The sequence below is a fragment of the Bos indicus genome, chromosome X (genome assembly GCF_029378745.1).
Source record: "Bos indicus isolate NIAB-ARS_2022 breed Sahiwal x Tharparkar chromosome X, NIAB-ARS_B.indTharparkar_mat_pri_1.0, whole genome shotgun sequence".
Taxonomy (NCBI): domain Eukaryota; kingdom Metazoa; phylum Chordata; class Mammalia; order Artiodactyla; family Bovidae; genus Bos; species Bos indicus.
The window spans coordinates 120558404-120572643 of NC_091789.1; the positions used below are offsets into that span (position 1 = coordinate 120558404).

The 14240-nt window shown below is 39.4% G+C and overlaps 1 protein-coding gene across 7 annotated transcripts in view; it reads left to right on the plus strand.

The window, feature by feature from the left end:
• Nucleotides 1-14240, plus strand: part of TAB3 (TGF-beta activated kinase 1 (MAP3K7) binding protein 3) — a 93459-nt gene that overhangs the window by 53777 nt on the left and 25442 nt on the right. For 6 of the 7 annotated variants that reach the window (XM_070783821.1, XM_070783819.1, XM_070783818.1 and 3 more), the window contains 4 exons: nt 4-114; nt 3083-3274; nt 9259-10720; nt 11540-11700. In XM_070783821.1, coding sequence (XP_070639922.1) covers nt 3173-3274; nt 9259-10720; nt 11540-11700 — 1725 coding nt within the window. In that variant the 5' untranslated portion in view covers nt 4-114; nt 3083-3172. The other variant, XM_070783820.1, reaches the window with a different exon arrangement.

Below are 14240 nucleotides of genomic sequence, written 5' to 3' on the forward strand. Positions count from 1 at the left end.
TAGGTGCAGCATCCATTGGTGATTTCTTGAAGTAGTCTGTACTGTGATGGCTGCAAAATGATGATTTCTCCAGCTCCAGCGCTTCCTGCACATATTTACCAGTTGGATTCCACTGTAAGCAAAAGCCCTCCCTTCTCCTTTTATTTGTACATGTGTGTATTTAACTGTTTATTATTGGGCTATGTAACTCTTATGTATTAGGACTCATGGGTTCCTCTTTCATACAGGTCTATAATTCATTATTTTCCATTATTGGTGCTCAAATTGTCACAGAGTTGGCCAGTGGGAACCTTTTCAAGCTGACTCTCAGGTCCTTATAACCAGCTCCAATCATTATTTGAGTACTTCCCCTCTCTCTAGAATAACACATTCTAGGTGGAGCTGCACTTCCATATGCAAGAACGTCATATATACGTGGTTTCAGTATATTGTGTTTGGCTCTCCTATGAGGATTAGCACAGCCTGCTGTGGGAGTATAGTGGAGGATCCTTTAGCCCAGTGTAGGAGGAGGAGAGTTATAGCAGCAGGACTAAGTTGGGGGAGGGTGGTTTCAATGGAAGCCTCCTTAGAGGAGGAAGAGCCACCAATACCAACTTTTGCAGCATCAGTATGGCTTGGAGAAGCATTGAAGAGGGAGGAAGATAGAAAAGCATCTCAGACAGATGGAATATCACGGCCTAATGCCCTGAGAGGAGGCAGTGTGGGACAGCCATGCACAGGGTCACACATAGATCCTGTTTGGTTGAGAGTAGAAAACAGATATTCTGGCTATGATGTGGGGGAAGGCAAGACCTGAGACAGGAAGAGCAGCAGGAAGTTGCTGGTGTGATGTTGATGAGAACAGTATTCAGACATGCCCTAAATAATAGTAACTAATGCTTCCTGGCTTACTTCTGTTTGGTATTTAAATTTTGCTACAACCTTCCAACTATTTCCAATTTAAATATGAAGCTTTAAAGGCATAAAGCTGGAGTCTCTTTCCTAGATACTACTAAGTGGCAGAACCAGGGTATATACCATCACCCATTTGATTTACTATTTCTGTTTAGTTGGTTGTGCAAGAATGGGAAGTCAAGGAGCACACTCTGGTTTCTAGTTATGTTAACTGAATAGTAGTAGTATTTATAGAACACTGTTTGGGGAAGGATTGTGGTCAGGAGTTCTTTTTTATACATACTAAATCTTTGCAAATATCCAGGTGGTGCTGTGTGTAGGCAGTAAACTCTCTGTGGAGTCCTAGAGGCAGCTCACATGGTACTTAAGATAGCAATTTGGTAACCATCAGCTTTAAATGTTTTTGAAACATCAGTAGTGGGTGCCGTTACTGGGCACAAAGATGTAGAATGAGAAGAGGGCAAAATCCAGGCAAGAATTAATGTGACAAGAAAGATGGGTGGAAAACAGGCTATTGTGATGTTATAGAGACCGAGGGGGAAAAAAAAAAAAGTTTTGATCAGTAGTGTCAGATGCTGCAAAGGTTAGGGGGTATAGAATCCAGAAGATACATTGTCTGCATTTAGCAGTGGTAAGATGATGAAAAGACAATTTCAGTGATCAGTGATTTGAGCCAGATTACAGCAGACTTACTGCAGGGAACAGACTTGCATAGGGAGGCCAGAAAGCCTAAATCTGCATGTATGTGTTATCTGTATCTGTATTCTTTTCCTATATTTGTATTTTTTTAGGTTCACTAAGTAGCCTCCATGTTGATGTTGGACATCATTAAAGTGGTCCTAATAGCTATTTTTACCTATGGTTAGGCAGAGTCTTAGACATAGGGTTTTGTTGCCACCTCATAGATACAAAGAGTGTAGATTACTCTTGACAGTCTTGGCTTAGAAGGAAGAAAAGAGAGAGCTTGATGCCCAGTAAAAGTCAACAGCTTGCATGCAAAATGAAGGTCACTGCTTATAATTAAGGTCAAATTAGAGTTTACATGGTATTTTTTTTCTCCTTTTTCTTAAATTTATTTTTAATTGAAGGATAATTCATGGTATTTATTTTTAATTATATACTTATTTTAAATCAGCAAAAGTAATTCAATATTTTTCTTTAGCATTTTAAAGTTGTAAAATATTCTCTGTAGTTTCTAGTGCCCCAGACAATGGTATTATTTAAAGTTCAGGGGGGACCTGTAGGAAGATGCTTCTTAGTGCTAGAAATATTTAACCCTATCATGAGTGATCATAGCAGAAATACTGTGAGATTGTGTGGTATACACTGAACAGTTTTCCCCTTATAAAAATGGAAAACAGAGACTAAAAAAGGGATCAGTTAATGATATTTGATGGTGCCACTTGATTTATGATTTCATTATTAAGTTCACGAGTTGCCTTTTATTACATGGGTGCCTAACTTGTACCAGTGAGATTGGGGGTCACTTGCCTCTACTCAAAGTGTGCCCTCAAATCCTGGCATCTTAGCGCCTGTGCCAGTTGCACCATAACTGGGTGAGAGCATAGCTAGGCACGTCGGGCTACTGATGGGCCACCAGCATCGTCTTTGAAAACAAAGGATTCTACATGTCCATGTTTGTTTGTTCGGTAATTTCATTTAGACACTGACTTTCCTTTACTCAAACTGCAAATTCAAACCTTTTGACTTCAAAGTACAGGAAGAATGTAAGGCAAACAGGACGTGTTTGATTTGTGGTGTGTTGCCTGATTGTATTACTTCAGACACTCAAAATGATTAACCCCCGTTAGAGGAATGACATGTGATAGGCCTTAGGAAAACGTGAGTGATAATATGTAAGTAGAACTTGCAAAGACTTAGAAAAATATGGTCACCAAACAGTAATACTCTATATTTTTTAATGTAGCTGCTGCTTTTTTCAGCTTTTAACTATTAAAATGGAACTGAAGTTTGGGGACTTTGTTGTTGTTGTTGTTTTGAAACCAGTGATTAGCTATATATTACATCAGAAAAATCTTTGGCTAAGTAGAATTTGTCAATGTCTCAACTGTAGAATTTGGTATACTTAGAATATATAGATCTCTCTATTTTATGGTATTGATGGTTTCTTTTGGAATAAAGTGAAATATGTGAATAAATTTAACCATACTTTAATTTTTTTTAATAGAAAATGACTACAGTATTGGAAGACCATTACTATTGGAAGGCCGGTTAGCATCCATTTCCTAAGAGAAACTTGACCTCCATTTGCTCTGGCATGGCGCAAAGCAGTCCACAGCTTGATATGCAGGTTCTCCATGACCTCCGACAACGTTTCCCTGAGATTCCAGAGGGTGTGGTGTCTCAGTGCATGTTACAGGTAGATTACTCGCCAATGATAGTGATATTACGTGACAGTTTCCCTTATTAGAGCTGGCTTTGTATTGTAGTGAGAAGAACTCAGTTTTATTGTTTACGTTGGGGAGACATCTAGAGGAGGATTTCTCAACCATGGCACAGTCAAGATTGTGGGCTAGATATAGTGTCTGTTGTAGGGATCTGCCTGGTGCATTATAGGATGTTTAGGACCTGCTAAATGCCATTAGTGTCCCTGCACTTGTGACAACCAAAAATGTTTACATGGCAGACAAAATCTCTGTGTTCCACGGGAGGCAAAATCTTTCCCATTGACAACCAGTGATGTAGAGAAAAGAACAAAGGCATGTAGCAAAAAGAAGAAAAGAGTTTTTATGCATTTCACTTCTTACATCTGTCATCAGTCCCCAAGTCGTTAGAACTGAATTTTGAATTGTAAGATTATCATTATAACTTAATAGACCATATACCTTTTTAAGCCTATTTTTTGAAGTTTTTAGAGCATTCTTGCCCCCCGCCATTTTTTTCCCTGTTTTTCTAGTTGATAAATGCTCACTAATATCCAATTTTAAGTATAAGACTTCTTTATTTAATTATGTTAGTTTTGTCCTATTGTCTTCTATTGAAATAAATCTTTCATCTCTGACAGAACATGTCTTCCCACTCAAGGGGCAGCAGAGAAATATGCCTAATGCTCCACCTATTGAGTTTTGCATCATCCTTCACAGAATCTCAGTGTGTCTGAGGTTGTAGCATTTCCCTAGTTGGTTGAGCTTTGAGAGCAGCAGTTCTACCTTCCCCACTGAATTTGCTTACTCGACCAGTTCAAATTCCACCTTACTGTATATAATCTGCAAGCTCTCCCTTACAGTGTGAGTTGCCCGGGATATAATATAAACCTAGATGTAGCTGAGGTTATTTGAGGCTAGAGACTTCCAGATCAGTGGTGGTAACAGAGGTGCTTCCTTTGTTTGCAAGCCCTTCTGGTAGGTCTTGTTCTTGTGTTAGAGCTTGTCTTTATTTTCTCACACATAACAATTCCAGTGTGAATTTCCACTCTTTAGCCCCATTTTGGTTTCTGGAGTGAAATCCTTGTAGTGTAAACCACTTCCTAGCAGTCAGTTTCCTAACTTACCTAGGGCCCCACCTAGGTCTGACCTTGTTTTTTTAATATAATTTAATTTAGCCCTTTATTATCTGTAGTCTACTCATGGCTTGTTTTCATCTTATTAAGTTGAAAGAATGGAACTTTTAACTCAGCTCAGTGAAGATGTATTGATAACTTACATTGTCGTCAGTTTTTTAGTCTTTTCTTCATCTGGGATTACTGTTGTTTATCAGTATGGAGACTTATCACCTACTCTCTCTGGAAAATTTCTGTTTGTGGGTAATATATATAAGACACAGTAGTTTACCTTTTTTCCCCTTTAATTGTAGTACAGTTGATTTACAATGTTGTGTTAGTTTCGGGTGTACAGAAAAATGATAACAGCTTTTATACATATAAACACACACATATATAAAGCCTTCCTCAGTGATCAGTGCAAAAAACAGAGGAAAACAATAGAATGGGAAAGACTAGAGATCTCATCAAGAAAATTAGTGATACCAAGGGAACGTTTCATGCAAAGATGGGCACAATTAAAGTCAGAAATGGTATGGACCTAAGAGAAGCAGAAGATATTAAGAAGAGGTGGCAACAACAGACAGAAGAACTGTACGAAAAAGGTCTTCATGACCCAGATAACCACGATGGTGTGATGACTCACCTAGAGCCAGACATCCGGGAATGCAAAGTCAAGTGGGCCTTAGGAAGCATCACTATGAACAAAGCTAGTGGAGGCGATGAAATTCCAGTTGAGCTATTTCAAATCCTAAAAGATGATGCTGTAAAAGTGCTACACTCAATATGCCAGCAAATCTGGAAAACTCAGCAGTGTCCACAGGGCTAGAAAAGGTCAGCTTTCATTCCAGTCCCAAAGAAAGGCAATGCCAAAGAATGTTCAAACTACCGCACAGTTGCACTCATCTCACATGCCCGCAAAGTAATGCTCAAAATTCTCCAAGCCAAGCTTCAGCAGTATACATGATCCATGAACTTCCAAATGTTCAAGCTGGATATAGAAAAGGCAGAGGAACCAGAGATCAAATTGCCAATATCCATTGGATCATCAAAAAAGCACAAGAGTTCCAGAAAAACATCTACTTCTGCTTTATTGATTATGCCAAAGCCTTTGACTGTGTGGATCACCACAAACTGGAAAATTCTTCAAGATATGGGAATACCAGACCACCTGACCTGCCTCCTGAGAAATCTATATGCAGGTCAAAAGCAATAGTTAGAACTGGACGTGGAACAACAGACTGGTTCCAAATAGGAAAAGGAGTATGTCAAGGCTGTATATTGTCACCCTGCTTATTTAACTTATATGCAGAATACATTATACGAAGTGCCAGGCTGGATGAAGTAGAAGCTGGAATCAAGATTGCCAGGAGAAATATCAATAACTTCAGGTATGCAGATGACACCACCCTTATGGCAGAAAGTGAAGAGGAATTAAAGAGCCTCTTGAGGAGAGTGAAAGAGGAGAGTGAGAAAGTTGGCTTAAAGCTCAACATTCAGAAAACTAAGATCATAGCATCCAGTCCCATCACTTCATGGCAAATAGATGGGGAAACAGTGACAGACTTTTATTTTTTTGGACTCCAAAATCACTGCAGGTGGTGACTGCAGCCACGAAATTAAAAGACGCTTGCCTCTTGGAAGAAAAGCTATGACCATTGTAGACAGCATATTAAAAAGCAGAGACGTTACTTTGCTGACAAAGGTCCGTCTAGTCAAAGTTATGGTTTTTCCAGTGGTCATGTATGGATGTGAGAGTTGGACTATAAATATAAAGAAAGCCGAGTGCTGAAGAATTGATGCTTTTGAACTGTGGTGTTGGAGAAGACTCTTGAGAGTCCCTTGGACTGCAAGGAGATCCAACCAGTCCATCCTAAAGGAAATCTATCCTGAATATTCATTGGAAGGACTGATGTTGAAGCTGAAGCTCCAGTACTTTGGCCACCTGATGGGAAGAACTGACTCATTGGAAACGACCCTGATTCTGGGAAAGATTGAGGGCAGAAGGACAATGGGACAACAGAGGATGAAATGGTTGGATGGCATCACTGACTCAATGGACATGAGTTTGAGCAAGCTTCAGGAGTTGGTGATGGACAGGGACGCCTGGCATGCTGCAGTCCATGGGGTTGTAAAAAGTCGGACATGACTGAGCGGCTGAATTTATATATATATATATCCCTTGTTTTTCAGATTCTTTTCTACTACAAGTTATTAAAGATGTTGAATATAAGATAGTTCCCTGTGCTATACAGTAGGTCCTTGTTTATCTGTTTTATCCCCAACTCTAAACATATTCCTTCTTCCCTCCCTCCCTCTTTCTCCAGTAGTTTGAATTTAATATACAAGCTTTAAAGCATCCCTCTAGGCTGTAATCCCCCAACGGAGGATCAGTTTCGTGGGATATGATGCCTTATTGCCTCAGTCTTTTCAGGAGTGTTCATATATGTTTTCTTAAAAGTTCTGACCTCTTTGGCTGAACAGATTATCATTTTTTATTCATATTTACTGTTTGATAAATTTTTTATTCTTTTTTTTCTTTTTAAAACATTTAGCAGGTCTGATACAATGTTTGAATCTCTTGTGGTGTTATTAAAATATTTCCATAAAGAAAACACTTAATCTTTTATTTATGGTTTTAAATTTTTCTTCCTAAGAAAATATGCTCAGCCTGTCACTTACAGACATGTGTATGAATAGGCTGACTACTTCCAACTTTGTATCATTAGAATTTAGTTCTTTTTTGTGGAAACTAATTCAGTGTAGAAAACATAATTGAAACGAGTCGCCAGTCCAGGTTCGATGCAGGATACTGGATGCTTGGGGCTGGTGCACTGGGACGACCCAGAGGGATGGTATGGGGAGGGAGGAGGGTTCAGGATGGGGAACACATGTATACCTGTGGCGGATTCATTTCGATATATGGCAAAACCAATACAATATTGTAAAGTTAAAAAATAAAATAAAATTACAAATAAAAGAAAACATAATTGATAAAAAAAAAAGTCAAATAATAAAGTGTCTGTAACTGCTTTAGATTTCAAATAAAACTCCATATTTTGTTCTCCTTTTAATCCATAGATTTATACACACCTTGAAGGAGCTATTTTATTTTCTCTCTTTTTTTCTTCCCTTAATTTATCTGCCAGTGGCATTGTCTAGTCAGCAACCAGTTTGAATCTTTTGGCTCCAAATTCACTGATATTTCACTGATATTCACTGATATATAACAATATCTATCTTCTATCTTAATATCTGTGTCCTCTCCACCCTTGATCAGCATGATTTAAAGCAGGATAAGAAAAAGCCCAAATGTAATTCTTTTCTTTTTCAATGTCAACAATTCCTTTTTTCCTTGGTTCGGGTAATGTAAAAAGTGTTTGAAGTTTAGTATCAAAAGGTTTATAGAAGGAAAAGGAGGAAAGTTATTGTGGCGTTTTGATAAAGTCAATTTGTTGTATTTCTGAGAATTCATCTTACACAGGTTTGCTTGACTGAATTTTCTTTCACTCCTTAAAGTTTCAGTATAGCAATGTACTTTTGGCATCATACAGTAGCCCCTGAAATTACTATATGACAATGGAAAGAGCACTGAGTGTCTGGAAACGAAGAATCTAGAACTGGCTCTCCAGCTAACTAGTTAAGTACCTGATGTCAAGTCTTGGAACTTCCCAGGCATGTCTTTTTTCATCTGGGAATGAGTTGAGTTGGAGTCAGTAAACCCTAAGAGTTCTCCCTCTAAAATTAAAGCATTTTATGTCATGCTTTTTATTTAGCTATATTCGGTTCACAGCAGAAGTGAAGTGTTTGCTTTTATTGCTTTCAATAAAATGTACTTCTCCCTAAAGTACAGTAATACGTGTATATGTGCATATTTGTATATATATTTATGAAATACAGAGATGGTCATGATAATTGAGAAACTTTAAAAGGGCATGAATAAATGTGTTTTAGACTAATACAATAGTTCTGAATTATATTGTTTAATGGAATACTGCTTTATTGCTGTTGATTGGAACATCTAAAATGGCAGTTTGTTATTTACCATCTTTGTGTGTGTGTGTAATTCTAAAAATTGGAATTTTGAAAGTTTACCAAGCTACTTTTGAGCAAGTAAAAACTTTGAGACTGTGGGAATGTGAATGAATTTCATTAAGGCAGTCAAGACTGGGTGGGTTTTGTGTTAAATTATTATAAGTTTGGCAGACTCCTAGAAACATAATTCAAAGAGTGATTTTTTTTTTTTTACTGATTTCTTCAGTTAACTTAATCTTTCATAATGAAACAGTTGAAGTGATATAGGGATAACTGTGGTGAAATAAAAAGTATAGGCTGCTTGAGAATTTTTACTGTTTTGAATCTTTAGGAGTTTTATTGTTATTTTTTTCACTTTGGGGTTTGTTTGCCTTTTGAAAACTAACGCATGGTTATTTTCCTGTGTATCAGTGTAAATATTAATAATGGATATGACTTATACTTGTAGATTACAGCAAGTGTGGTGAATCCAAGATTAGCCCAACATTGTAATTTGTTGAGATGCAACAAGTGTAAGATGAGTCCTGGATTTGGAGTCAGAAAAGTTGGGGTTGAGTCACAAGGTTCATTAGTAGGTACTGTACATTTCTGTAGCAGTAGCAGTAGCGGTAGTACTCGTTATGTGAGCTAAATGTCTGTAAAATAATATGAATGGTTTGGGATCTGCCTTTCAGGATCGATGACCGTGAAGCTTTTTGTGTGTAAAAATACTACTGTCTACTTATTTTCTGACAATTGTGTTTACATAAATCTATGGCAAAGCTTCAGTTCCACTATTAGGATCTGTTAATGTTTGCCAATGTTCTGTGTACCCTTTTTTTTCCCCCTAGAATAACAACAATCTGGAAGCCTGTTGCCGAGCCCTTTCCCAGGAGAGTAGTAAATACTTATATATGGAATACCATAGTCCAGATGACAGCAGGATGAATAGAAACCGCCTTTTGCATATTAACCTGGGTATTCATTCTCCTAGTAGCTACCACCCAGGAGATGGTGTGCAACTTAATGGCGGTCGAACGCTGGTACATAGCTCAAGTGATGGACATATTGATCCACAGCATGCAGCAGGTAAACAGCTGATATGTTTAGTTCAGGAACCACACTCAGCTCCAGCTGTTGTTGCTACTACTCCAAACTACAATCCTTTTTTTATGAATGAACAGAACAGAAGTGCAGCTACTCCTCCTTCACAGCCACCTCAACAGCCATCTTCCATGCAAACAGGAATGACTCCATCTGCTATGCAAGGGCCTTCACCACCGCCGCCGCCACCTCCTTCCTACATGCACATACCTCGGTATAGTACCAATCCAATTACTGTTACAGTATCCCAAAACCTCCCTTCTGGACAGACTGTACCAAGAGCTTTACAAATTCTTCCACAAATTCCGAGCAATCTGTATGGGTCTCCTGGTTCTATTTATATTAGACAGACATCTCAGAGTTCATCAGGAAGACAGACTCCTCAAAATACACCGTGGCAGTCCTCACCACAGGGCCCAGTGCCTCATTATAGCCAGCGTCCTTTACCTGTGTATCCACATCAACAAAACTATCCACCTTCTCAGTATTCTCCCAAACAACAGCAGATCCCTCAACCTGCTTACCATTCACCACCTCCTTCTCAGTGTCCTTCACCCTTCAGCTCTCCTCAGCATCAAGTACAACCGTCTCCATTGGGCCACCCCAGTTCTCATGTCTTTATGCCACCTAGTCCTTCAACGACGCCACCCCATCCATATCAACAAGGACCTCCTAGCTATCAGAAACAGGGAAGCCATTCGGTAGCCTATCTCCCATATACAACATCTAGCTTACCCAAAGGATCCATGAAGAAGATAGAAATTACAGTCGAACCCTCTCAGAGATCTGGAACAGCCATGAATAGGAGTCCTTCACCTATCAGTAACCAGCCATCTCCACGGAATCAGCACTCATTGTACACAGCCACCACACCACCGTCAAGTTCTCCTTCTAGAGGGATATCCAGTCAACCGAAACCTCCGTTTACTGTCAATCCTGTGTATATTACATATACACAGCCCACTGGACCTTCTTGTGCTCCATCACCATCTCCTCGGATGATACCAAACCCAACGACCGTTTTTAAAATCACTGTAGGCCGAGCCATGACTGAAAATCTGTTAAATTTAGTGGACCAAGAAGAACGTTCTGCAGCCCCAGAACCTATCCAGCCCATTTCAGTGATACCAGGCTCTGGGGGAGAAAAGGGAAGCCATAAATATCAGAGAAGTTCCAGTTCTGGATCTGATGACTATGCTTATACACAAGGTAATTTCAGCCCTTTTATATGACATTGTCTTTGTGGGGCGATGGCAATCTCCTACTCAAAGCAAATAATTTATATTAGGTGTTTAATTAATGTACTATGTATTAAATATTTGGCAGTAGCATTGCTATTAAGAATAGGGTTAGTGCTTCAGAATCATCTACAGATTTTACTTTAAAATAGAAAAATGTAGTCATGATAAGAGTGCCTTCAAAGACTGTATGTTAAGAAGTGCATTCATTGGGAGAAAATCATAGGCCAGTGAAATCAACATAGTCCAAAACCCCAACTACAGAGTAGGAAAAAGTGACTCATAGAGGGTGGCCTAAAGCTTATCACAGGGAAAAATTTAAATATTTTTTAAGTGGATGGACTGAAGGGGGTAAGGAAGTTTTAAGTATTGTGTATTTATGGGAAGTAGGGTTGGTAATGAAAAACATTATTGGAGTAGTTCACAGTGGACCTAACTCAGTATAAAGAGAAGAAAGTATCTTAAAAGTTTGTTAAAAGATAGGGGAGAATTGACTATTTCAGTATATGTGAAATGACACCCAGGGATCATTGAAGACAATCTTAGGGAAACTAAGGACAATAGAAGAGGAGGAATGTATAGATGATATTATTTTGGCAGAAGGAACCAGATCCAAATTAAAGTACACAGGAAGGCCAAATCACATTAGCAAGACTTTAGAATAAATGTCAACTGAAGTTGAATGACCGGGGTCTTTATGGGTATTTCATACATTAGCCATGCATGTACAGATGTCCCTGTCACTTGTTCAGTGTTATTTTCTGCAATGACTTTGTCTGTAATGCTATAGCTTTGCTGTTACATCAGCGAGCAAGGATGGAGAGGTTAGCAAAGCAATTGAAACTTGAGAAAGAGGAGCTAGAGCGCTTGAAGGCAGAAGTTAATGGTATGGAGCATGACCTGATGCAGAGGCGGCTCAGAAGGGTCAGCTGCACCACGGCGATCCCAACGGTAAGTAGGATCTACTAGGATGTATTAGGCGGGGGCTGGGGAGCATGTTGCATGTCTGGGCTGCTGCTTCTGATGTTAACTTCTCTTCCCGGTAGCATTTTGTTCTGTCAGCAGCACATGAAGGATGTTTGCCTTTTGTTCTCAGCCAAATAAATGGATAGTTTCTTTTGTTCTCTTGGGGGAATTCCGTAGTTTCATGAGTATTTTCAAAGATAATTAATGTATGGCAGCTCAGTCACTATAGATTGCTTTCTGTTAGAATAGAAATGAGAAGTAAAACTTGACCAAATGCTTTATAAGTGTTCACAGGTATTCATTTATGCTTTTGTGTATTATGTACATATATATTTAAGACAGTTATTTTTCTCAGTACATTAATGTACATGAGTTAGAGCAAGATCGATATGCATCTTGGGAAAGTGTTGACTCTAGATCATTATCAAGCAGAGTAATTTTAAGTGTAGATAATTGTAGAAACTAAGATAACAGTTTGAACAGGAGTTGTAACAGGGGTTATAGAAGTACTGTCATGCATAGATTTGGGCCACATACTGTTAACAAATTGGTAGCTATGTAAGTTCAACAATTCTTAAAAACCTCAGACCCCAAATAGCATTTGACTCTTCAACATTGATTTAGCAAGCAATTTTTTCAGCTTATGAGTGTGGTCCAAAGTGAGGAGTTTAGTGTATACCTGCTAGAGGGAAGAATCGAGCCATCCCTCAAGAAATAACTTGAATACTATATATGGTAAGTGATCTGTGAGGTTGAGTGAGAAGTTGCCTCAGCGAGTCGATCTGCGTCCTCCATGTACTTTGCTCTCACTAGTCCTCTAAAGCGTTCTGTGTAGAACTCTTGTGTGTTCTTGAGGAAGCAACTCGCTCTATTCTTTTACCTGAAGGCATTCTTAACCTCTTTTGACCAAGGTTAAGTTCAGAGACAAAGGAGGGAAAGAGAAGCTAAGGGTTTAGGAGCTACTAGCTGATATAGTGGTTAGGACTTTGCCCCCGAAGGCAAGGGATATGGGTTTCATTCCTGGTTAGGGAAGTAAGATACTAGCTCTAATGGGAGACAACAGGAGACTAGGGGACTGCCAAGGTGATGCCGAATCCTTCTCTAGCACCCCTGGAGACTTAGGGATTGCAAACCTCATGCAGTATCCTTTTTTAGCATCCTCTCAGGAGACTTGGGGACTGCCAACCTAATGCCATATTCTTTTCTAGCATCACAGGATACTTAGGGATTACAAACCTCATGCAATATCCCTTCTCTAGCATCATCTCAGGAGACAGGAGATGCCTAAAGGATGGCAAACCTCATGCACTATCCTCTCCCATCCTCTCTGGAGACTTAGGGACTGCCAACCTGATGTTGTATCCTTCTCTAGCATTGTCTCAGGAGACTTAGACATCACAAACCTTATACAGTATCCTTCGCCTAGCATCATTTCAGGAGACAGGAGACTGAGACGACTTAAGGATGGCAAACCTCATGCAGTATCCTTCTCTAGCTTCGTCTCAGGAGATGACTTAGGGATGGCAAACCTCTTGCACTATCCTCTCTCATCGTCTCAGGAGACAGCAGACGTATGGACTGCCAACCTGATGCCATATCCTTTTCTAGCATCACAGGAGACAGGAGACTTAGGGATTGCAAACCACATGCAGTATCCCTTCTCTAGCATCAACTGAGGAGACAGGAGATGCCTAAGGGATGGCAAACCTGATGGTGCAGTTCTCCTGCATCATCTCAGAAGACTTAGGGATGGCAAGCCTGATACAGTATCCTTCTCTAGCATCATCACAGGAGACTTGGGGGACTGCAAACCTGTTGCAGTGTCCTTCTCTAGCATCCCAGGAAACAGGAGATTTAAGGATTGCACACCTGATCCAGTATCCTTCTCTTGCATCCATCTCTGGAGACAGGAGACTTAGGGATTGCAAACCTCATTCATTATCCTTCTATAGAAACCCTCTATGGAGACAGGAAGCTTATTGTGTACAAACCTCATTCATTATCCTGCTATAGAAACACTCTATAGATACAGAAGAGAGGAGACTCACTGATTACAAATCTGATTCATTTTCCTTTCTTAGAATCCCTCTATGGAGACAGGATACAGGAGACACTTTTATTGATTACAAACCTGATTCATTGTGCATCTATAGAATACCTCTGTGGAGATAGGAGACTTATTTATTAGAAACCTGATTCATTATCCTTCTATAGAATCCCTCTTTGTAGACAGGTAACAGGAGCCGTATTGATTACAAACCTGATTTAGTATCCTTCTCTAGAATCTGTGTATATAGACAGGATACACAAGACAGGAGGCACAACAGTAGACAGGCAATTCAGGAAACAGGAGTCACAGGAGACTGTCAACAACAGACAAAGGAGACAGGAGACAACACTTATTTATTACACACCTAATACATTATCCTTGTATAGAATTCCTCTATGGAGACAGGAAAACAGGAAATGACACCCTTTTGTTGATTACAAACTTGATACATTATCCTTCTATAGAAACCCTCTAT